The sequence below is a fragment of the Macaca thibetana genome, chromosome 7 (genome assembly GCF_024542745.1).
Source record: "Macaca thibetana thibetana isolate TM-01 chromosome 7, ASM2454274v1, whole genome shotgun sequence".
Lineage (NCBI taxonomy): Eukaryota > Metazoa > Chordata > Mammalia > Primates > Cercopithecidae > Macaca > Macaca thibetana.
Window position 1 is genome coordinate 143016028 of NC_065584.1, and position 25912 is coordinate 143041939.

General features: G+C 36.7%; 2 protein-coding genes across 2 annotated transcripts in view; both read right to left on the reverse strand.

The window, feature by feature from the left end:
* The window catches only part of ADAM10 (ADAM metallopeptidase domain 10), a 159415-nt gene that overhangs the window by 76060 nt on the left and 57443 nt on the right, over positions 1-25912 (reverse strand). Inside the window, exons 3-4 of the mRNA XM_050796813.1 lie at positions 14399-14517; positions 11320-11478 (exon numbers count right to left, since the gene is read on the reverse strand). Of these exons, the coding sequence (XP_050652770.1) occupies positions 11320-11478; positions 14399-14517 (278 nt within the window). The remainder of the gene's footprint in view (positions 1-11319; positions 11479-14398; positions 14518-25912) is intronic.
* LOC126958483 (putative heat shock protein HSP 90-beta 4) lies at positions 20524-24882 on the reverse strand. Its single transcript, XM_050796840.1, is given in 2 exon segments — positions 20524-24299; positions 24302-24882. Coding segments are annotated over 2 exon segments (744 nt in total). The 5' UTR covers positions 24789-24882; the 3' UTR covers positions 20524-24042.

The window sequence follows — 25912 nt, forward strand, 5'->3', positions numbered from 1 at the left end:
GAAATGTTGCTTTATTGTTCTGATCAATTACAAATAGAATTACTCGACTCTAAAGTGTTTAAGCAAGAACCTTAGCCCTATTCATTATTGTATGGATAGTTTCTAAAAGTGTCTTGTACAGATTAGGCCCTCAAAAAATGTTGATTAACAAATTAATCAGTTGTTAAACCTGTAAAACTTACAACTGACACTTGGAATGAAAACTTGTAACATACCAACTTTAAGTGTCCATTATTTACATGTATTTGACTTGGGACTATACAGTTATACACAGGGATAAATGGGTGACTCTAGGCCAAAGAACATGTGAATCTCTTTTCCTTTCTCTAGTTCCCAAGCTGTGACAACTGAAAAGAAATATTGTTGCAGCCAGAGTAATAGGGCTGACCCTTCTGTGATCACAGATTCTCTCCTCTAGCAATCAAAAGATCTCCAAGGTTCAAGTCAAATTCCACCTCCCCAGGGAAGTCTTCCTAAATCTCCCTAAAGCTCCCTCACTGAGGTAGTATGCACTACCCCAGGGCTTTGATGACATTCTTGTTGCAGCATTTACCACATTTTGACTCTCTATTACTGAAAATTCCCCTGAAGGTTTTTAATCTTCAGGGGAAATTTTAAAATTCTCTTTCCTGTATATTCACAAACCAATAAATACTTGTTGAATTTAATTTTTCAGCCAGTATCTGGTTTCTATGCCTCTTTTCAAAGGTCATCTGGTAACCAAAGACCTGTAAACTGCTGGTTCCCTTAACCTCCTTTTAGCCTTCATTCCACCTACAATAAATAGAATTGTCTAACACTTTAAATTGTTTCTACAGCAAAGTGTGCTCTAAATTCCTAACTACTTTACAGATTGACTATAACATACAGAACACTCAAAATTAAGACCTGTGTACACATAAATTTCCTAATCACATGTCAATGTTATTTTTAATTGCATTAATTTATTAAGCAAACAAATAAGAAAAATTATTATATGCCAAACAACAGGGATACAAAAATAAATGACATAGAACATGCATTCTCAAGAGCTTTCAGTCTAGCTGAGGTGTCCAACATGTAAACAAGCATGGCATTTAAGTACCAACTTCCCAAGTGTTAAGGTCTCCCTGCAATCATTCACAGGTTATTAAACACAGGTTGAATTTAATTTACTCATCCAGTCAACAGCTGGTTTCCTTCCATGCCTCTCAAAGGTCAGTCATATGACCAAGACCTGTAACCTACTGGATTCAAAAGATAAGGAAGACTCATCAATACATAAACAGCAGTAAAGAGAGGATACCCAGAACTGTGAGGTCTGGAAAAAATTCTAGGAGATTACACCTAAGTTGTATTATCAGCTTGGAGGAGAGAGAATGTATATGCTGCATATGCTACTAGGTTAAATTAAAATTATTTGGGTATTTTGCTTGTCTTGTTTCCAAATGCCCCCTCTCTAGAGCTCAGGCAACACAGCAAGACTTTTTGGTCCTTAGTAGTTATTTCATCCCCTTGCCTCTTCAAAATTTATCTTCTCTTTAATCAAGTAATACTTGATGAGTTAATACAAAAAACCTTATAGTAATTTTGTCTGTAGTAACCCAACCCAACTGTCCCTTAACAGGCAAACGTATTAATAAATCATGGTATCCACACAACAGACTACTATTTATCAACAAAAAATTAACTTTTAATACATACAACATGGATGAATTCCAAAATACTTATGCTGAGTTAAAGCCAGATTTTCTTAAAGAGTACGTAATGTATAATTGTGTTTATATAACATTTTAGAAAGCACAAACTAACCTAGAGATCAGTGCAAGAGGGTAGCAGGGAGTAGAGGAGAGAATTACACTGAAAGCTTTTGGGGGTGATGGGCATGTTCACTATCTTAAATGCTATGATAGTTTTATAGACATAAGCATATGTTGAAAGTTATCAAATTATATACTTTATATATAAGCAGCTTATTGCTATCAATTTTTCCTCAATTAAGCTGTTAAAAGAGTAATACTGACTAAAGAGATGTGACAATCAACGGCAATGTGTAGACCTTGATTAAATCCTGTATTTAAAAAAAAAAAAAAAATAGGAGACACTTTTGTTAAGTAATTGGGGAAGTGTGTCCACAGACTATACACTAAGGTATTATTAAGTCAATATTTAATTTATAGGTCTAACAGTATAAATCTATGTAACCTTTTTAAAGAGATATCTGGCAATATATATCAAAATGCAAATGTCTCACAATGCTACTTCTAGGAAATTAATCTTAAGAAAATAACCATAAAAATATTGAGGGGAGAAAATATGTGCAAGAATGTTACCTGTTGCAATTTTTAACAGTAAAAAAGAGGAAACAATCTACACATCCATTAGTTGGCAGGTTGGTAAATAATACATTTATCAAGGAAACAACAAAATTTTATGTAGCCATTTAAAGGAAAAATGTAGAGCTATGTTTATCGACACAGAAAGAGATCTAAGATATACTGTAAACGAAATTTAAAATGGCATGTGAGATCTGAAGGGCTATTCACAAAAATGTTAATGGGGTGGACATATTTCATTTTAATTTACTTAATTTACATAAAAGAATACTTAATTTACTTAAGCAAAATACTTAATTTACATATAAGAATAGCCATTTTATATAGTCATTTGGTAATCAGCACAAAAATATTTTATTTTATTTTTACTTTTTATTTCTCTCAGCCATAATCCATCAAGATAGTTCCACCTTTAAAGGAAAAGTAGGTTCAGAACCATTAACTTTTAGAAGAGATAAGAGATATTAGCACCATGATCTAACACCCTCATTTTATACCTGAAGAAAATGAGACCAAGAAAAAGTACATTACCTGTATAAGGTTATAAAGCCATTTTAATATATCACCTTGATTTTATTTCTAACTCTTTTCATACGTATGTCATGCCTTAGTTCTTTGACATATTACCTTCTGTGCCTTCTCCCTACCATGTACCATGACCACTAACTTGTATGGTCTTGAGCAAACAAATTAAAACCAAAAAACAGTTTTAACTAGTAGATCTACAAGCTTGCCTATAAAAAATGATACTAAGAAGTCTCTAGAAGCTAAAACCAATAAAATCCACATCGGTGAATTCTAGACTTATGTTCAAATATAAACACAAGATAGCAAGACGGCTTTATGGAGATTTTCTATCTAATCCCCCAATTTATAAATCATGAAGAGAATATAACATTTCTATAATAAACCAGATCTCACAATGCCTCTTTAGAAGCAGCTCTTTCCAGGGCCAGAGTCCTGGACCAATATCCTCAGGCACTCTTACAAGGTCACTGGTACAAACATCAATCTTTGAATTATGCTACAAGAGATGTGAAAGCCTGAGGTTTAGCTCCGAGTATTCCTAGGACATATACGTACGCATACTCCTAAATGCTATTTCTTCTAGTTTTTCTATAACTTATCACTCATAAGAGTTGAGCCTTGGCCAGGCATGGTGGCTCACACCTGTCATCTTAGCACTTTGGGAGGCCGCGGCAGGAGGATCACTTGAGCTCAAGAGCTCGAGACAAGCCTGGCAACATAGTGAGACCTCTATAAATATATATACATATTGTTTCCAGTGAGCCTAAAATATAAATTTGCCTTTTCAGTAGTAAATATGGCTCACCTTCAAAATCAATACCAAAAATAACTCTTTTGTTTAATCTTTACTGTCATTGTCTCTATTGTCATTAAGTTCTTGCCTTTTAGCAGCCTTTAAACTCTCCTAACTCAAAACGTAACAGAAATAAAGCACTGGAGTGGAAGCCAAAAGACATGGATCCATGTCATACTGCACAAGTTTTATAACTCTAGGCTTCAGTTTCCGTCATCTTTAGAGGGTTGAATTCTAGTGCATTTTACAATACTAAAATTATAAAATTTCTTATTCAATTTATCTGTAAAACACTTCAAACACTACAAAATCATGAGAAGATACTTCTCAAAAGAAAAAAACAAAAATTTCAAATATAATTTTACTTGTTAGGGTGACTTTCAAAGTTGCTTTACAACATAAAAGCTTTTTTTATTTTCAAATAATCATGTATTTCTGATAGCCATTACAGTACACTGACCTCCAAAGAGACAGTGCTGGGGCAAGTGACAGCCAGATGAGCACTAGGTGACTCTGTGCTTCTCTGAGGAAAAATAACTAAACTTGGTAAAAGAAGATCCTAAGAAGCCAAGAGGCAAAATGTCATCATATGCATTCTTAGAGCAAACTTTCAGGACGAGAACAAGCAGCAGCACTCATGCTTCAGTTAACTTCTCGGAATTTTCAAAAAGTGCTCAGAGAGGTGGAAAACTGTATCTGCTAAAGAGAAAGGAAAATCTGAAGACATGACAGAGGGGACAAGGATGGCTATTAAAGAGAAATTTATATCCCTCCTAAAGAAGAAACAAAAAAGGTTAGGGATCCCAATGTACTCAAGAGGGATCCTTCAGTCTTTTTATTTTGTTCTGAGTACTGCCCAAAAATCTAAGGAGAATATCCAAACCTATCCATTGGTGATGTTCCAAAGAAACTTGGAAAGAAGTCAGTAAGGTACATATGACAAGCAGCCTTATGAAAAGAAGGCTGTGAAGCTGAAGAAAAACTAAGAAATGGATATTGCTGCATACTGAGCTAAAGGAAGGCCTGATGCAGCAAAAAGAAAAAAAAAGCAGGGGGGGAGACGTCAATGCTGAAAAAAAAAGAAGAGGAGGAAGGTGAGGAAGTTGAAAAGAATAAGGAAAAGGAGGACGAAGAGGATAAGGAAGAGGAGGAAGATGAAGATGATCATAATGAATAAGCTGGTTCTAGCACAGTGTTTGTCCTTGTTTACAAATTATTTAACATCCCTATACACAACTCACTCCTTTTAAAGCCTTTAAAGGTAAGGCTTTGTTTTTAAACTGTACAGTTAACACACTAACAGTTAACCACACTACCAAATGTGTCTCTAGATAGCCCATCCTTGAGAGTCAGTTGATGAGAGAGCAAAAAGAAAAAAAATACAGATAGATGGAAGGACAGACAGACAGTCCATCCTGGTGGTATTTTCAATAACCATTAACTTTGCCTAAATCAGTATGAGAGTTGTAAGCCAGCATGAAAATCTAAAACAGGTTCTTATTGGTGCACAGCACAAATGAGTTATATATGGAGATGGTAGTTTTTCATCTTCATTTCTCTCTGATGCAGCTTATACAAAATAAGTATTACTCTTAACTGAATACCACTCTGTAATTGCCAAAAAAAAAAAAAAAAGCTGCAGCTGTTTTTTTGACACTGTAAATGCTTCTAATAACAATTTTTTAGTTTTAAAACTCTTATATTTCTGAAATAATTCATTGTATTTCATTACAGCTAAAATATTTCATATTGATGTTTTAAGACAAATATATATGAATATACATGTATACATATACATACATATATAACCAATCAGAAAAGAACCTGATCTAAAATTTTCAACTGTTATCCCATTTATATAAAGTTACATAATATGAAATGCATAATATGCATAATATGAAAAGTCTAAGCATATTTTCTCCAGATTCTGCTAAAAAGAATTAAGTCCCTCACTGTCTCTTGTTTTTTTATTATTTTTTTTCTGAGACAGAGTCTCGCTCTGTCACCCAGGCTGGAGCGCAGGCGATCTCGGCTCACTGCAAGCTCCGCCTGCTGGGTTCACACCATTCTCCTGCCTCAACCTCTCAAGTAGCTGGGACTAGAGGCGCCCGCCACCACGACCGGCTAATTTTTTGTATTTTTAGTAGAGACGGGGTTTCACTGTGTTAGCCAGGATGGTCTCGATCTCCCGACCTCATGATCCACCCGCCTCGGCCTCCCAAAGTGCTGGGATTACAGGCGTGAGCCACCAAGCCCGGCCACTGTCTCTTTTTCTGTGACTTTTTTTAAGTTTTCAATGTAGTATCCTACATTTCTAATTAAATATTATTCTTTAAATAACTCCCGTATCTTGTGGCCTTCTCAACTTTTCGGCTTTTGTGTCTGTGAGTTGTTTAGAAAAATTAATTTATACTTCCCTAGAGATTAACTCAGAAAAAAAGGAAAAGACAGAGTCAACAATACCACTAAATTTTTATATTTCTTTCAAATACTATCACTGTGTATAAATAAGTTCAGTATTTAACGTCAATGCTTAGTAAAGCATACAAATTAAAACATATAGTAGAGATTAATCAATACACTTATATGCACTGTGGGAGTTCAGAAGTCAAACAATCAGAGCACTCCACACCTCAACTTTTCAGCTGGCTACATAGTTTGTCACAACTCAGCATGCTTATGCAGATTTCCAGTCTCCAGATTGGACCTAAGTATAGCCAGAATGCTTTTTAAAACAGTTTTCCTGTTATATGTGAACGATACAAACAATGCTAGCTATTATCAATACTTACCAATTCAATTATTTCTTCCCTCTTATATTCCTTCCTTTTGTCTCTGTCACTAACAGTGACACAAAACAACTTCAAAAGCACAATATGGAACTAAGTGACTTTTTAAAAGTTTTAGATGCAACATCCCGACATTTCCACAGATGAGGAAGCCTCTACATGAATGAAGAGGCCCCCATTTTGAAATGGTAAAATAAAGTTTAACAATCTTTTTTTTTTTTTTTTTTTTTTTTTTTTTTTTTTTTTTTTTTTTGAGACGGAGTCTCGCTCTGTCGCCCAGGCTGGAGTGCAGTGGCGCGATCTCAGCTCACTGCAAGCTCCACCTCCTGGGTTCACGCCATTCTCCTGCCTCAGCCTCCTGAGTAGCTGGGACTACAGGCGCCCGCCACCTCGCCCGGCTAGTTTTTTGTATTTTTTAGTAGAGACAGGGTTTCACTGTGTTAGCCAGGATGGTCTCGATCTTCTGACCTCGTGATCCGCGCGTCTCGGCCTCCCAAAGTGCTGGGATTACAGGCTTGAGCCACTGCACCCGGCCAAGTTTAACAATCTTAATTTTTTAGAACAAGAAACAGGAAGTCTTCCCATTGAAGCACAAGAGAAAGAAGAAGTAAGTATAGGTATGGCTAACACACATTCTAAAAGTAAGGGTGCCCTACTACTATAAGGTATAGACAAATTCAGGTCCGGCGCAGTGACTCAAGCCTGTAATCCCAGCACTTTGGGAGGCCAAGGCGGGCAGATCATGAGGTCAAGAGATAGAGACCATCCTGGTCAACATGGTGAAACCCTGTCTCTACTAAAAATACAAAAATTAGCTGGGCGTGATGGCGCACGCCTGTAGTCCCAGCTACTTGGGAGGTTGAGGCAGGAGAATTGCTCGAACTCAGAAGGTGGAGGTTGCAGCGAGCCAAGATGGCGCCACTGCACTCCAGCCTGGGTGACAGAGGCAAATTCAACCTCTCTGGGCTTTCCTATACCCCACAAAGGAAAATAAATAATAAATTTGAAATAAAAGCAATAAACCCAAATAACTTATTCTGCAGCTTTTAATATACAATTAAAATATATTTTTTTAATTTGGAGATAAAGTATTTCTCTATAAGTATAGCATACAAAAATTACTCAGACCTTTAGCTCTTGGATAGGTAGTATACAAAAAAGGTACAAGGGAATTATTACAACTAATAATTCCAAGCAATCATATAGTCAGATATTCCTAAAACCTGTTCATGTTAATAACAATACTATTCTAGTTTACGGAACAGTTTTTCTCAGTTTCTTTAAAATAAACTGTGCTAAGGAGCAGAGGACTAAGTGGTATTCTTACCTTGTCATTAACTGTTCACACTTCCACGTCCTAGGAGAGAGTGTTTTTTACTACCTAAGTACAGAATTAAATAAGTATGCATTTTAAGCTGATAACAATATGTAGTTATCACGATCACATCTAGAGGAATTATTAAGTATTTTCACTGAAAACTATCTCTGTGTTCTGGTACAGTCTCAGAAGCCGTTCCCCAAGGTTCTGGAGAACAGCAGTATCATTTTTCATGGTGGTTCTATACATTTATGCCTTCAGTTGCAACAACAGTCGTAAGAAGAGGGTAGCCAAATTCTCACCAGAAGCTATATCCAAGGTTAGTATGCCTCCCCTACCATTTGCTTCTTTTTGATAAGGATAACACATACAAGGATACCAAATTCAATTAAGAACATTCACAGTGATACAACCATGCAGTACTTTACTTCTGAAAATAAATTATTGGTACTTAAACCAATTATATAAAAATAATAATATACATTAAAGGGCATCCTTTCCCTGTTAGTTATAAAATAAACACTACTAAATATATTAAAGAGAGATATATCGGCTTAAAACAGCAATAGATGCAAATGTATGATTTTAGAGAGGCTTACAGATTTCAGAAAAGCCCCAGAAATCCTTGAAGTAAAGGCAGTGAGAATTTACAGCTTTCTTCCATGAGTGAAGCAGAAGAGCACAGGGTAAAGAACAGGAGGTCCACAATCAAGTGACAAAAGTTTTCTAAGCCTCAGTTTAAGCCTTCACCTATAAAGTGGGAATAATAGGTGTGCCAGTATCTCATAAGGTTATTGTGAGAATTCAATTCAATAATGCAAGTAAAGATTTTTATACAGTGCCAGGTATACATTAAGCCATAATAGTTACTCTTACTATTGCTCCTGCTACTACTTCTAGAACCTGTCATATTCTACACAGAGAATTTAAAGAACCAATTAAAGTAATTATTAAATTTAGTGAGCCCTCCCATCTGTTTTTGTTTGACATGAAAACTAAGGGTAGTTTCTACATTTTTAAATGGTTAAAGAAAAAATCAAAAGAATGATATTTTATGTCATATGAAAAATATATGAAATTAAAATTTTAAGTGTCTATGAAGTTTTATTAAAAACAGCCATGCTAGCTGGGAGCCGTGGCTTATGCCTGGAGTCCCAGCTACTCACAGGGCTGAGGTAGGAGGATCATTTGAGCTCAGGAGGTTGAGGCTATAGTGAGCTATGATCACACCACTGCACTCCAGACTGGGCAACAGGGCAATGCTCTGTCTCCAAAAAAATAGACAGATAAATAATAATTTTTTTAAAGCCCATGTTTATTCATTTATGTATTTCTTTGGCTGTTCTTGTGCTACAATGGCAGAGCTGAGTAGCTGCAATAAAACATACAGCTCTCAAAGCCAAAAACATTTACTATCTGTCCCTCTGCAGAGAATTTCCCAACCATGGTATAGAATATAAATATAGCAACTATTTAGACTAAAAGACTAATACATGGATGTTTTCTTGTCTTAAACCATGGTTCACTTGACAGATTTTTAGATAGTTTTTCAAAAGCAATTGTCTAAATTTGTAAACGTTAAAAACTCTGTTTAAGGCTATTCCTTCTGTACTTCCATCCTCACATCCTACAATTCCAATTACCTGAGAAGTTACAAATAAAATCACCTTAAAGATGGCTGCTTTTAAATTCTAACACCACCATTGATACTTAATAATAAAAAGAACGTTAAAAACGTCTCCTTACCACAAACATATATTTACTTAAACAAGTATAAAATAAAAGCTGGTATCAATGGTAAAGCATTTAAACGCCAAAAAGAACAAAAAATCAAGTAACATGCAGTGTCATTCATCCTCCAAGCTAACTCATCATCTTTGGGGGAAAAAAAAGATTGACACCTATTAAGATATTTGGAAATTACTGTTGGAAGCAATATGTGAAAAATACAATTATATTACAAGAAATAAATAAAAGTGGAAAAAAATAATATTCTTAAACTACACTCAAGTAGATAACAGAAGAAGGAAACGAGAGACAGGCACAGTAACCGAAGTCAAAACAGGCAGAACAAATACAGTAGAGGGCACTGATAGGAAGTAGAAAGCAATGGAGAAAGTATAATTACAATATGATAGAAAGGAAAAAATATTCTGGCAGATTACTCTTTTCCTCTCCTTCCTTCCTCAAAAGGTTTTACTTGATTTTGATAAAACATTCTAGAAAAATATTCCAATATTTCATTAAGTATTTATGAAAAGCCTGCTGCACAGAAAAATTATACCTGGAATATTAAAGGAGCAAAAGAAACAGAAACTATATCTGGAGAACTTACATACCCTGACAGGGGAGGTAACCTTGCAAAAAAAGGTTAAATTACTAAGGAAATTACAAAGCAAGACACAAACCAGGTAAATAATAATTTTGTCAGCAGAAAAAAAAGAAAGCAAAGGAATGCATATTCCTACTTATGAAGGAGAATGATAGCTTAGAGCTTGAAAAGAAAGGTAGAGTTTGAAATACCAGGAGTTAAAACTGGAAAAGGAATCAAATAGAGATGAATGAAAATACAGGCAAGTAGCACTGATAAGCTTATGATTTAACAAGTAGCTAAAAATCATAAATGCATCCTACCTAGAATACGTATGCTATTTTCTATAGTAATCTAGCAGCAGAGATAATGAGCAGTTGGACAGATGAAGTACAGAAACTGTTAGAGCTGATGGAGCAAAAAGTCAAAATGGTTAATGCTTGTCAGTGTATTACTAGAGGTGAGAATAAAATCATTGACAATAAATTCCTGTCTATGCAAAGGAAAACTTACATAGGAAGAAGCTGCCGAGTTAGGAAAGTAGGCAAAAATTGAGAGACTAGTCTAATTACAGTCAAAAAATAATAAATGGGTATTTAAGAGCTATATAAATTAGAGAAATGTATTTCTGTGGTACTTCAAAGAAGCATTTCCAGTAACTGGATAACTGTGGATATACGGACAATATAATTAAGAGGTAAAGTCTAAATACATTTTCTATTCTTAAAACAGAAAAATATTATCATATAAAGATGGCAGAGAACAAAATCCATGATAAAGTTGGACTCTTAAGGTCAAGTCATTACTTTAAGATTCTAAAAAGAAATACTCAATGGACTTAAAAATTACAAAAATACCTAAAATATTCCTTAAATACTACACAAATACCCACATTGAAATTTACATAAGAAGTAATGATGCTCTTCTACCTTCAGTAGGCCACACACACAAAGGTATTAGCACTACACAGACTGGCTGATGTCAAAATATACAATTTCCAGTTCAGTCAGATTTGGTTGACTCACACAGTTCAAACAGAATTAGTTGTGTCATATCAACGAAGTAGTACTGGCAATGGATTGACAAGGAAATTGCCTCATTACATATATCTACTATTCCTTAAATAGCAATTGCTAGTAAAAACTATGTTCTAGCCTGATTAGTAACTCAGGAAAGACAACAGCTAATGCTTCATTTGTCTCCACATAGTTTTAACTATTATATGCCTTTTGAAAAAGGCTACTTGATAAAATTTAAGTACTTACTAATATCATCTTCATGATAAATGACAGAGTGAAATGGCAGAGTTCGGTCTTTAATATATCTCTCTGCTGGCTCAACATAAAATGTGCCACCACGAGTCTGGATGAATCCTTCAAATCTTCCATCAATAACAGACCCATGGCTAAAACTTCCTTCTTCACCTATTAATGAAAGCAACAAATTCTTGACAATTTAATTTGCACATGAATGTTAAATTTGTTCATATATATGTGTATATACGTGTGTGTGTGTGTGTGTACATATACACATGCATACATATATACACATATATATGGTTAATTCCTGAATATAAATTTACCATGGAAATTTTCACATAAAATATATCAAGCAGAATGTGAAATGTGAACAGCAACTGGTATTTAGTTAAAACATATACAACTACTAATAACAGCAATGAAAAATAGAGTATCTGCCTTGTTACCAACCACATTCCTTGCATCTAGCTCAGTGCCTAGCATGTATGCAATAGTCATCAACAATTGTAAATTGGCCCGGCACAGTGTGGTTCACACCTATAATCCCAGCACTCTGGGGGTCCGAGGCGGGCAGATCACTCAAGATCAGGAGTTCAAGACCAGCCTAGCTAACATAGTGAAACCCTGTCTCTACTAAAAACACAGAAAACATTAGCTGGGCCTGGTGGCACATGCCTGTAAGTCCAGCTACTAAGGAGGCTGGGGCAGAAGAATCACTTGAACCCTGGAGGTGGAGGTTGCTGTGAGGTGACATGGCACCACTGAACTCCAGCCTGAGTGACAAGAGCAAGACCTTGTCTCAAAACAAAACAAAACAAAACAAACAAAATGAAACAATTAATAGTTAAATTAATTTAAACTTAAAAGAAAGCAAGCAAACCTACTGATAAAATATACACTTTCAGAATAAAGACATCCAAAGCATCTTTTGAAAATTTTGCTACAGGTACCACAAGAAAAAAACCTCCTTTCCCATCCGATATATTGCAAATGGGCCAGGCCTTTTGGCTTCTGCGCTATGCTTAGGGGTTTTGTGTTTTGTTTTGTTTTGTTTTGCTTTTGAGACAAGGTCTTGCTCTGTCACCCAGGCTGGAGTGCAGTGACACAAGCTCATGGCTCTGTGCAGCCTCAACCTCCTGGGCTCAGGCACTCCTCCCACCTCTGCCTCCCTAGTAGCTGGAACTACAGGCGTGCATCACCATCTCCAGCTAATTTTTGTATTTTTGATAGAGACAGGGCCTTGCTATGCTTCCCAGGCTTGTCTGGAACTCCTGGGCTCAAACAATCCACCTGCCTCGGCCTCCTAAAGTGCTGGGATTACAGGCGTGAGGCACCATGCCCAGCCTATAAATACACTTTTAAACAGAACAGTGTCAAATATTTCAGAGGAACTTTGAACAAAACTATACCAATAGTACTTTTAAAGATATAGGACAAAAATTTGTAATACTATCCCATCAATTATACTTCTCCAGTGAAAGGAAATAATAGGAAAAAAGGTACTTTTCGTTTTTAATATAATCACAATGAAAAGGTGAGCACCAAAATCAAATGACATAAAGGGTGAAAGTAGAGGGAGAGGGCTTTAAACCTTGAATTTACCCATTACAATTCTCTCATTAAAATAAAAATCAGACCTTCCACAATTTCTAAGTTGTAGAATAACATTAATTAGTTGCCTTTGCATTAATCATAGACTGGAGGTAAGAGCCCAAGACACTGGTATTTTAAGTTTTTTTTTTTTTTTTTAAATAAAGAAACAGGGGCTCTGTCTATCGCTTGGGCTATAGTGCAGTGGCACAATCATAGCTCACTGTAGCCTCAACCTCCTGGGCTCAGCAATCATCCCACTTCAGCCTCCCATCTAACTGAAACTACGGGTTTGCCACCACAACTAATTTTTTTTACGTTTTTTAGAGAAAAGGTCTCACTATATTGCCCAGGCTGGTCGCAAACTCCAGGTCTTAAGCAATCCTCCTGCCTCAGACTCCCAAAGCACTGGGATTACAGGTGTGAGTGCTACCATGCCTGACCTAAATAACATGATTTTTATCTGCAAACTCATTTATAGCCTTGTACTTTTCTTGATCTCATCACCTAGCAAAAAAGGGCAGGAACTACTAAGTTATTTGCCCAGCAAGATAAATAATCAAGAAGATAATAGAACACTAAGGTTTGACATTGAAAATCTACTGATGAAAAATGCTTTATTTTGGTTACAGAATTGTAAGAGTACAAAAAAGCTAAAGAATTTATTAGGTTTATTCTACAATAGAAATGCCTCATCTGGCACAATCAAAAAATGAGAAAAAATTCTTTAAGCACTTAATTTTTCATGTTATTATTTTCAGTAGAAACCACTCGCGTAGAAATAATCTCAAACAGTTCAACACCGTCTTAACTGAGAATCATCTTGAATACTTATTAATATACAGTTACAAAACAATGACATTTTGCCTCTCTTCAACGCCCCCAGAAGATTTTCATTTTTTAAGCTTTTTTATGATTTCTATAATTGTTCTGTTCTTTCAACACTACTAGTAGATGTAACTTTCTATTGGGTTAAGTGTGCCACTGACGCTCCCCAATATGCACTTTTAATTTGATGCAGTAAGAAAAATTTGTTAGAACTGTGAATAAAGCAAACAGATTCTGAGGAAGAAGGGCCTTGGGAGGACTTTCCTACAGATAACTTTGTTACATTATCTTTGGCTAAGATAATCTTTACTGCTTCCTTTTAGACTTTTCCTGTTTTCTTATAAAACACAGCAAAGTTACTATTAATTTCTTACTTGGAAAATCAGAAAATTATAGAAGTCATTAAAATTTTTTAAAATTCTAATAGTTTAAAGGTACTGAGTCAAAATTTCATACCTTTCAGAAGCCAGATATTTCATAATTCACTATTAAACATACATGTAAAGATAGGTTCAAACATTACTTCATTTCTCAAAGACCCTTCATGATGACTTCAATCTCCTCTGCATTTATAACCTTTTCTGAAATATCTGCTTACACTTCAAAATAAGTATCTTTGTGTAGAAAAAAAAAATGAAAGAAAAGGGTTCTGTTAGGTCCAACTTACCATAAATATGTCCAGTGTAAATATGAGAGGTATCATAATCAAGTACTTTATTTGATGTTTCTACTTTAAATTCATCACTGAAAAGGGAAGTGTCCCTCTTCATTCGTAGGTTGAAATGTCTGTAAAATGGGATGGGAAGGGGGAAAAACTGAAATTAAAAAGATCCAAATTTTAAACAATTATTTTTTATTTTTAAAAGTCTACAAAATGTGGACTGTTATGAAATTTGTCTATTTGTGAAATATGCTGACTGACCAAGATTTTTAAATAAACATTCTGCTCTAAAAGTCAACTTAGTAGCTGTGGTAGGACTCTAATAAGATAAATTAAACAGTAACTGTCTAGGATATTAAAAACAAATGCCTATAGAGTGATTCTCACATAGTAAAACAAGATATTCAAAGAGCAACTGAGTTACTTGGAGACTAAAACAGGCTTCCTGACCCAATTACTATTATTTACCACTGCCTGTCTTCTCTCTCTAGTAATTCTGTAGCTTTGCTATTCTCCCCTACTTTCTACAAGTCAAATAAGAAAGTATATACGAAAGCAGCAATATATATTGGGTATTTAACATCTCTTCTCAGAAAGACAAGTGTGTATGCTTTGTTTTACCCTGGGGCTTCTAATTGTTGCAAATAACATAAATCTTCCTAAATTCAATTTGGGAACCCCGAAAGACCAGGATAATGGCTGAAATCAGAGGAATTTTACTCCTCTACATAAAAAAAGGGAAAGATCAAAATACTGAAGTAAAATTAATTGAAGATACGACAAAAATCTAGAATTTAGAATCAAATTGGAATCAAATCTTAAGCCTAGAATTTACTAGCTCAGATTCCTGTCTGTGAAATAAAGGTAATAAATTCTATATATCTTGTAAAATTACTTTAAATATTAGAGATTATAATGTATATAAAGTCATAACACAGTACCTGGCACATTGGAGATATATGATAAAATGGCAACAAATTAGCTAACATTACTCAACTCTTAAAAGTGTATCAAGTCTTTTACAATTGCTATAGAAGTCTGAACATAATGGAATTTCTACTCAATTTTTTTGACAATTACAACAAAATATTTTGTTCTTTTTTTACATATATATGTTTTCCAGAGTACTATAAGAACCTTGTTTTTTTAAATAATAAAAATTTGTAACACATTAAGTTGTATGGGGAAACATACAGTCACTTCACACATTTGTGACATGAATAAATTTGCACAATATGGCGGGAAAACGGGTTAAAAAAATCCAAATTACAAATGCACATAGCCTTTGATACAAGAATTCCACTTCTAGAAATTTATCTTATATATACTTGCACATAAGTGAAATTACTTCCATACTACAAAGAATGTGGCATAAGAAATATAAAGTCGAGCCAAGTGCAGTGGCTCACGACTGTAATCCCAGAACTTTGGGAGGCTGAGGCGGGTGGATCACCTGAGATCAGGAGTTCAAGACCAGCCTGGCCAACATGATGAAACCCTGTCTCTACTAAGAATACAAAATTTAGCCAGGCATGGTGGCTTGCACCTCCAGTTCCAGCTACTGGGGAGGCTGAGGCAGGAGAACTGCTTGAACCTGGGAGGGGTAGGTTGCAGTGAGCCAAGATCATACCACTGCATTCCAGCCTGGGTGACAAAGTGAGGCTCTGTCTCAAAAAAAAAAAGAGAGAGAGAAAGAAATATAAAGTCGTCCCTCAGTATCCACGGGGGATTGGTTACAAGACCCCCAAGGATACCAAATTCTACAAATACTCAAGTCCCTTATACAAAATGGTACAGTATTTGTATATACACATCCTCCTATATATTTTAAATCATCTCAAAATTACTCATAATACCTCATACAGTGTATATTCTATGTAAATAGTTCTTATACTGTATTGTTTAGGGAATAATGACAAAGAAGAAATTCTGTACATGTTCAGTACAGATGCTACCATGTGAATTATTTTCAATCCAAGGCTGACTGAATCCACAGATGTAGAGGGCCAAATCTATTTGAGCTTTGTCCCCAGTTCCTGGCACAGAGCTACTAAAACCCTTGGAATATCCTCAGTGATAGGTGTCTCTTCACTCTTACTCATAATGAGTCTATTTCACTCACATCTGAGTTTATGCTAATGCGGTGGCTTAGAGTGGGTCCCCTAGGTGACCTTGGAATACAGCTGGTCACCAGAAAGATCAAATTATAAGAGCACTGGAATTTCAGCCCTAGCCACTGACTCCACCCCAGAAAGTAAGGTGGGAAAGACAGGAGATTAAACTATAGAAACTCTTAAACAATGAGATCTGATCAGTTTCCAGGGCTGGTGAACACCCTGAGTTGATTGGAGAGTAGTGCACCAAGAGAGCACATAGAAACTGCGCTGCCTCCCACATTCCCATGCATCTCTTCCATTTAGCTGATCGTGAGTTGTATCCTTTATAATAAAATCAGCAAGAGTAAGTAAACTGTTTTCCTGAGTTCCGTCAGCCAGGTTAACAAATTAGCTAACCTTAGGAGGAGGCTGAGGGAACCCCCAATTTATAGCAGGTGGTCAGAAATACAGGTGGCCCAGGACTTACAAATGGTGTCTGAAGTGGAAAGCAGTGTTGTAGGAATGGGCCCTTAAGCTGTTGGGTCTGCACTAGCTCCAGATATTTACTGTGAGAACTGAATTACACTGAATTGTTGAACACCCACTTGGTGTCCGGAGAATCAGAGAACTGGGTGCTGGTGCTGGAAAATATCCCAGAACGATTATTCACGTTAGCACTGTTTGAAACAGTAAATGATTAATAAAAACAGAACTAGTTAATTTACTTATGGTACATAATCATATTTATGGGTATATCCATATAACTGTATACTACAAAGTTGAAAAAAATATAAAATATTTACACGTAATCAAATCATAGATCTCTAAGTAATATTAAGTAAAAAAAAAAAAAGAAAGAAAGAAAAGAAAGAAAGGCCCGGCGTGGTGGCTCATGCCTGTAAACCCAGCACTTTGGGAGGCCGAGGCATGAAGTTAGGAGATCAAGACCATCCTGGCTAAAACAGTGAAACCCCATCTCTACTAAAAATACGAAAAATTAGCTGAGTGTGGTGGCGGGCGCCTGTAGTCCCAGCTACTTGGGAGGCTAAGGCAGGAGAATGGCGTGAACCCAGGGGAGGCAGAGCTTGCAGTGAGCTGAGATCGTGCCACTGCACTCCAGCCTGGGCAACAGAGCGAGATTTCATCTCAAAAAAAAAAAAAAGGTACAAAAAAAAAGAAAGATACAGTTCTGTGTAGAGAATTTCTGAGGAAGATACACGTTATCAGAATGTGCATCAAATTTCTTGACAGATACACAATAAATTAATAACAATGGTTGTCCACAAGAATGGAAAGTGGGTGACTGGGAAATAAGAGAGGGGAGGATACCTCATTGTATATCTTTTGTGCCATTTAAATTTTAAAATATATGAACATATTTCTTATTCAAAAAATAAAATGTAAATTAAAATAACACCTTAAGACACAAAACAAAAACTACTGCTCTTTGGACAGATGAATCAATTCTGACTTTCAAACTACTAACTTGGAAATAAACAAAAAGTTTTGTTGCGTACAATGGTGGAGAAACCATTACTGGACTTGCCTATCAACCTGAAAAATACAACTTTTCAGTTATATAAATGAAACAACTGCTTTCAGACAACAGACAACAAGCAGTGAAGGACTATGATTTAAGAAAAAAGGAACATGCAACAATGAGAAAGAACTCCAGAAATCTGCACAGGTGTTCAACTGTAGTCTTTGGCTCAATACTATCATGGATGCATAAAGAGAGACTCTACAAAGGTGGGCCAAAAAATAACTATTGGCGAGCTGTTAGTTGACCAACTACTGGATCTTGCAAGAGACAGGGATACATCTAAGATCTGATCAAGCACAGAAGACAGACTTTGTTGTCATTTAATAGAGAACCCAGAAAAGCCACTCCCTGGAAATAGGAACAAACTATTCCTAGAATAAAAGCTACTTCAAACCTATCCTAACAAAGCTTAAAAACAAGGCTCAAAAGGGTCAAGCTGATCCACAACTTGCTCAACTATCTAACAAAACAAAACTCCATACTTTTTTTAAAAAAATACAAACAGTTAAACTGTGGTATATCCATACAATAGGATAGAATATAGTAATAAAAAGGAACAAACTATTGATAAACACAACAATCTGTACAAACTTCAAAAAAATAATGCTGAGTGGAAAAGTCAATCTCAAAAGATACTACCTGCATAATATGATTCATGCAACAATTATGAAATAATCTAATTATGGAAATGGAGAACCAATTAATGGTTGTTAAGGATTACAGACGGGGGAGGGGATGAACATGGCCATAAAGGGTAGCACAAAGGAGTCTGGTGATGCTACCACTGAGTATCTTTGATTGTAGGGATAATTACACAAGACTACCCATGAGACAAAATTGCACAGAATTACACACAGGCACACACACATGCACGTACATGTAAAACTGATGAAGTCCACATAAACTCTAAGCATTGTACCAATATCATTCTTGGTTTTGATGTTGTAATATAGCTACACAAATTGTGAACACTGAGGGAGACTGGGGGAAAGATGTCCAGGACTTCCCAGTACAAACTCCTGTGAATCTACAATTATTTTTAAATTAAAAGTTTTTTAAAAATCCAGACACAGGTGGGCACAGTGGCTCACACCTGTAGTCCCAGTATTTTGTGAGGGCGAGGTGGTAAGGATCGCTTGAGCCCAGGAGTTTGCAGTAAGCCTGGGCAATGTAGCAAGACTCCATCTCTAATTTAAAACAACAACAACAACAAAGAGACACTAAGTATTAATCAAAATGTGAAATATCCAATTAAAAACCACTAACTATAAAAAAAAAAAGACCAAAGAGAAAAAAACCAAACCACTAACTATAAAGAAATGTGACAAAGAAGAAAATTAGTCCAAAAAAAAAAAAAACTCAGAATAAGAGATAATGGAATTAGCAGACAAGGATTTAGTGTCTTTATATTGTAAATATGTTAAAAGAACTATGGGGAAAATATAAGCATAATAAGGAGAAACCAGAAACTGTAGAATGAGGGCAGGGGAGGGACAGGGAAGGGAGGAGAGAGGGAAAGGGACGAGAGGGGAGGAAACTTCCAGAATTGGAAAATGTAATTTCTAAAGTGGAAAAAAAAATCATAAATATATATCTCACTGGACTGACTTAAGAGGAGATGAGATACTGCAAGAAAGAATATCAGTGAACTTGAAGACAGGGGAACAAAAACTAACTTGATGTTCAGAGAGACAAAGAGTTTAAAAAAAAACAAAAACAAAAACAAAAACCAGAGCCTCAGTAACCTATGAAACAGTAAATAAAGAGGGGAGAGGAGACAGGAAAAAAAAAATTTGATGAAATGATAAAAAAACTTCCAAATTGATAAAACTCTAAACACAAGTCTAAGAAGCTCAACAAACACCAAGAAAGATATACACAAAGAAAAACCCACAAGACAGACCACAGTCACTGCTGAAAATCAGTGTTAAAGAGAAAATCTTAAAATCCATCAAAAAGAGACTGATTATATGCAGAATGACCGCTGATTTAACATTAGAAATAATGCAAGCAGGCCGGGTGTGGTGGCTCACGCCTGTAATCCTAGCACTTTGGGAGGCCAAGGCGGGCAGACTGCCTGAGCTCAGGAGTTCAAGACCAGCCTGGGCAACATGGTGAAAGCCCGTCTCCACTAAAATACAAAAAATTAGCCGGGCATGGTGGCATGCATCTGCAGTCCCAGCTACTTGGCAGGATGACGCAGAATTGCTTGAACCCAGGAGGCGGAGGTTGCAGTGAGCTGAGATACGCCATTGCACTCCAACGTGGGTGACAGAGCAAGACTCTGTCTCCAAAATAATAATAATAATAATAATAATAATAATAATAATGATGCAAGCTAGATATTATTGGAGTAACTTTTTTAATGCTGAAAGAAAAACAATGTCAATCCAAATTCTATACTCAAAAAAGATCATTCAAAAATACATTGTCAATGAAGAATGGAAAAGAAAACATCATAGTACTGTAGATATTAAGAGTAATAAAGTAATATTATGAGCATAATGAAAATAAATTCAATTGCTTAAAATAAACTCCTTAAAAGGTACAAATTATGAAAACTATCACAAAATATAGAAAATCTGAATAAGCCCCTTTCTACTGAATAAAATGAATTCACGATTTAAAGCCTTTCCACAAGGAAAATACCAGGGCCAGATGGTTCCCCTGATGTCCTATAAAACTATTTTAAGAAAAGAGGAGGGAAGAGTACTCAACTCATTTTATGTGGCTCACATTACCCTAATCCTAAAACCAAAGACAGACCAAAAAAAAAAAAGACTGATATTCCTTATGAACATAAACACAAAAATTAGAAAACTGAACAAAGTAATAAATAAAAAGGACAATACATCATAAGCAAAAGAAGTTTATTCCAGTAATAAGAGGCTGGTTTAACATTCTAAAATCATCAATGTAATTCACTACATGCAAAGGGGACAAAAGCCACAAAATCATCTCATTAGGTACAGAAAAAGCATCTAACAAATTTTAGCACCCATTCATGATAAAACTCTCAACAAACTAGGAAGAGACAGGAACTTCCTTAACCCGATAAAATGCATCTACAAACTCCAGTTAACATTATACTTACAAGTGAAAGACTGAATGCTTCTCCCCTAAGACTGGGAGTAAGGCAAAGATGTTCACACTTGCCACTTTTATGCAACTCTGTAACATTCAATATGATGTTACAGATACCATAACAAGCCAAGAAAAATAAATAAAAGAGACAGTTTGGAAATGGAGCAATAAAACGGCCTTTATTTACAGACAATATTATCTTCTATGTAGCAAATCCTAAGAAATCTACCCAAAATCTACTAGAATAAATGAGTTTAACACAAAGTAACATGATACGAGACTAACATACAAAAATAAAATAGTAGGGCTGGGGGTGGTGGCTCACACCTATAATCCCAGTACTTTGGAAGGCCAAGGCAGGAGGATCACTTGAGCCCATGAGTTTGAGAAAAGCCTAGGCAACATAGCAAGATCTTGTCTCTATGAAAAGTTTTAAAAATTAGCCAGGCATGGTGGTGTGTGGCTGTAATCCCAGTTACTCAGGAGGCTGAGGTGGGAGGATCTCTTGAGCACAGGAGATCAGGGCTTCAGTGAGCTATGATCATGCCGCTGCACTCCAGCTTGGGCGACAGAGCAAGACTCTGTCTCAAAAAAAAAAATAAAATAATATGTTGTGTATTAGCAGCAAACACTGTTAGATGAAATTTAAAAAACAATCTCATTTACAATAGCATTTTTATAGTACTTAAGAATCAAGATGTTCAATGCCTCTGGTGAAAACAATGAAACACTCTGAAGGAAACTAAAGACCACCTAAGTAAATGGAGAGAGACATCATGTCCATGAATGTGAAGACTCCACAGTATTAGAATGTCAACTGTACCCAAATTAATCTACAGATTCAACATAATCTCAATCAAAATCCCAGCAAGTTTTATTGTAGAAACTGAGAAGGAACTCTAAAATGTATATGGGAATGCAAAGGACCTAGAATAGCAAAACAGTTCTGAAAAAAAAGATGACTGATACTATTAGATTACAAGGCATTATGCCAGTTATCAATTTCTTGCCTCCGGGTTCCTCCTAATCTACACTTCACTGCCTTCTTGGACCCTGTAAACATTTCTCTTTTTGCCAGCTAGCGATAAGCTTTGTCAACAGATGGCTCTGAAGTAGTACTTTTCTTTCTGGTTTCAGGGTGCTTCTGTTCCAGCTGCCAGAGACATGCAAGTGATACACCCTGTGGCGCTCACCCTTCAGCAAAATTTGTTGCCAGTTTTGACTGGTGGTTCCCTACCCACCAATACTGGCCTACCAAATGTGGACCAGCTCTGGCCCAGGTAAGAAGTTCTCTGATGAGCTGCCACATCCTTGCCAGTAATTTCTGAATCCCAACTTTAAAGAAAGGATCCCTATCCAAATTTGTCTCTTTGGTAAATGTCTCTCAGCTTTAGGGTATTTTTTAGAATTTTTTTTCCTTCATCCTCTTTTAGTTGCTAATCCCCAGAAATAGTAATTCTTTGTGTTTTTTTTTTTACTGTATAAAAACAGCATATTCTTTATTTTGCATTCTTTAATTTCAGAACAAAATAAACAACAACAAAACATGATACACAACATCCAATTCTGCTGTCAAAGTAGGGAGGGAATAGGGTTTGACGCCCCTGTTTCCTGCCTTAGACACAAGGACTGGAGAGAAAAAATTACTAGACATGAGCAGAGAGAGCCAGGTGGGACAGGACCACTCAAAGCTGCAGTGGGAGCCATGGGGCACAAGGTTTCCAAGTATAAACTCTTAATCTACTTCTTCCCTGTGAGACACATTCTCATCGCCCCCAAGGGAGGTGGATCTCATCAGGAACAGCAACACTGAGTTCCTCTGTTGCCACCTCATCTTCATCAATAGCTAACCTAGCTTGATCATGCGGTAGATGCAGGTGGATGGGCCTGAGGATCCTCAAGGGAGAAGCCAGAAGCGAGCAGTGTGGTTTCAAACAGCAGCACCACTAGGTCACCGACAGCCTTGTTGTTCTTGTCTGCCTCAGCCTTCTGCTGCAGTGTCTCCACGATGGGGTGGTTGGGGTTGATCTCCAAGTGCTTTTTAGCCATTATACAACCCATGATAGAGTTGTCCCAAAGCGCCCGGGCTTTCATGATCCACTTCATATTGGCTATCTAGCCGTAGGTGCTGGTCACAATGTGGCAGGGTGAAGACACAAGTCTACTGGAGATTGTCACCTTCTCAACCTTATCTAAGATTTCTTTCACGAGCCTGCAGAGGTTCTCAAACTTTACCTTGTTCTCCTCCATTTTCTTCTTCTCCTCCTCATCCTCAGGTAGCTCCAGATCTTTCTTGGTAACTGAGACCAGGCTCTCCCCATCAAATTCCTTGAGCTGCTGCACACAGTACTCATCAATGGGCTCACTCATATATACTACCTCGAAGCCCTGCTTCCACACTTGCTCCACAAAAGCAGAGTTGGCCACCTGCTCTTTGCACTCACCAATGATGTCATCGATGGACTTCTGTGCCTCCTTCACGCAAGACACATATTCTGACAGAGATATCATCTCATCTCCAGACTGGGAGGTGTGAGACCATAGCAGTTCAGACAGGTGTCGCCAGTTAATGGAGTCCTCATGGATTCCAAGCCACGAGATTTTAGAGAATGCCTCATCTAATTTCTAGTTATTCTCCTTGTCTTCTGCCAGCCCAGAGAAGCTCAAGCCACTTCTTGTTCTTCTTTTTTTTGTTGTTTTTTGTTGTTTTTTTTTTTTTTTGAGACAGAGTCTTGCTCTATCACCCAGGCTGCAGTGCAGTGGGGCAATCTTGGCTCACTGCAACCTCCGCCTCCCAGGTTCAAGCAATTCTCCCGCCTCAGCCTCCCAAGTAGCCTCCCAAGTGCCACCAAGCCCAGCTAATTTTTGTATTTTTAGTAGAGATGGGGTTTCACCATGTTGACCGGGCTGGTCTTGAACTCCTGACCTCAGGATTCAATCTTGGGCTTTTCTTTGTCATCTTTATCTTCCTCTTCTTTCTCACCTTTCTCTTCCTCATCATCACTGATTTCCTTCTCTGGTTCCTTCTCCAAAAAAAGGGTGATGAGACAGCCTATAAACTGAGAGTGCTTCTTCACTACTTCTTTGACCCACCTCTCTTCTAAGTACTCTGTCTGACCTTCTTTAAGGTGAAGGATCACTTTGGTATCCCTGCCAATGGGCTCACCATGGTCAACAAGTAAATGAAGGAACTCCCAGCAGAAGATGCCCAAGAATACTGTTCTTCATCATTGTGCTTTTTGATGGCTACTTTCTCTGCCACCAGGTAGGCAGAATAAAAGCCAACACCAAATTGCCCAATCACGAAGATTTCCGCACCAGACTGAGAAGCCTCCATAAATGCTTTAGTACCAGACTTAGCAATGGTTCCCAAATTATTTATGAGATCAGCCTTGGTCATGCCAATGCCTGTGTCCACCAAAGCCAGAATGTAATCATGAGGGTTGGGGATGATGTTAATTTTCAGTTCTTTACCACCGTCCACCGTGGAAGGGTCTGTCAGGCTCTCATAGCGAATCTTGTCTAAGCCATCAGAAGCATTAGAGATCAACTCCTGAAGGAAAATCTCCTTGTTGGAATAGAAGGTATTGATTACAAGAGACATGAGTTGGGCAATTTCTGCCTAAAAGGCAAAAGTCTCCACCTCCCCTTCTCCATGGTACACCTCAGGCATCTTGAAAGGAAAAGGCTTATATAAGTACTACAGAGCAAGGTGGGCTGGGTACCCAAAATGCACATGGCACCAAGGCTAAATGGCGGTGACTCAACAGCTAATTCTTTATACTAAAATTTCATTCTTCAAATTACTGTATGGATTCTGCCTCACAAATGCACCTTGCTTAGCACATGTACCATAAAGCTACAATAATCAAACAGTGGCATAAAAATATAGACAGATCATAGAAATGGAAGACCTAAGAATATATAAATAGGTCTCAACATATATAGACCAAGGTAATTCAATGAAGAATGGATAGTTTTTTCAAAACGTGACGCTAAAAATTTGATATCCATGTGAAAAATATTACCCTTAACCCTTACCTCTATCATAAAGAAAAATTAACTTGAATTGCAATACAGACTTACATGTAAAACTATAACTGGAAACATCTAGAAGAAAACTGTCATGGCCTTGGTAGTCAATGCTATCTTAAGAAACAAAAGCAAAAACTATAAAAGAAAAAAATTTTTTCATTAAAAGGGCTTCTTAAAAATTTAAAACTTCCACCCACTGAGAAATAGTTAAAAAAAAAAACAAAAAAAAAACAAGCCACAGTCTGGGAGAAAATATTCGCAATACATATGGTCTGACAAAGAACTTCTGTTCAGAATATCTTTTTTAAAACCTCTTACAAATCAATAATAAGACAATCATTCGAAGACAGTCAACAATGTGAAAAAACACTTCACAAAGAAGATATACAGGTGACAAGCATATGGAAACCTACATAACATCATTAGTCAACAGAGAAATGTGAATCAGAACTAGAATAATGTATTATTACATACCCTTTGCTAGAATAACATCTCCAAATATTAGTAGGATGTTGAGTACCTGGAACTCACACACTACTGATTGAAATGCAAAATCGCAACATCACTTTGGAAAACTGTTCAGCACTTTCTTACAAAGTCAAACATATAAAAACTGGGCTGGGCACAGTGGCTCATGCCTATAATCCCAGCGCTTTGGGAGGTCGAGACAGGCAGATCACTGAAGGTCAGGAGTTCAAGACCAGCCTGGCCAGCATGGTGAAACTCCTTCTCTACTAAACATACAACAATTAGCCAGGTGTG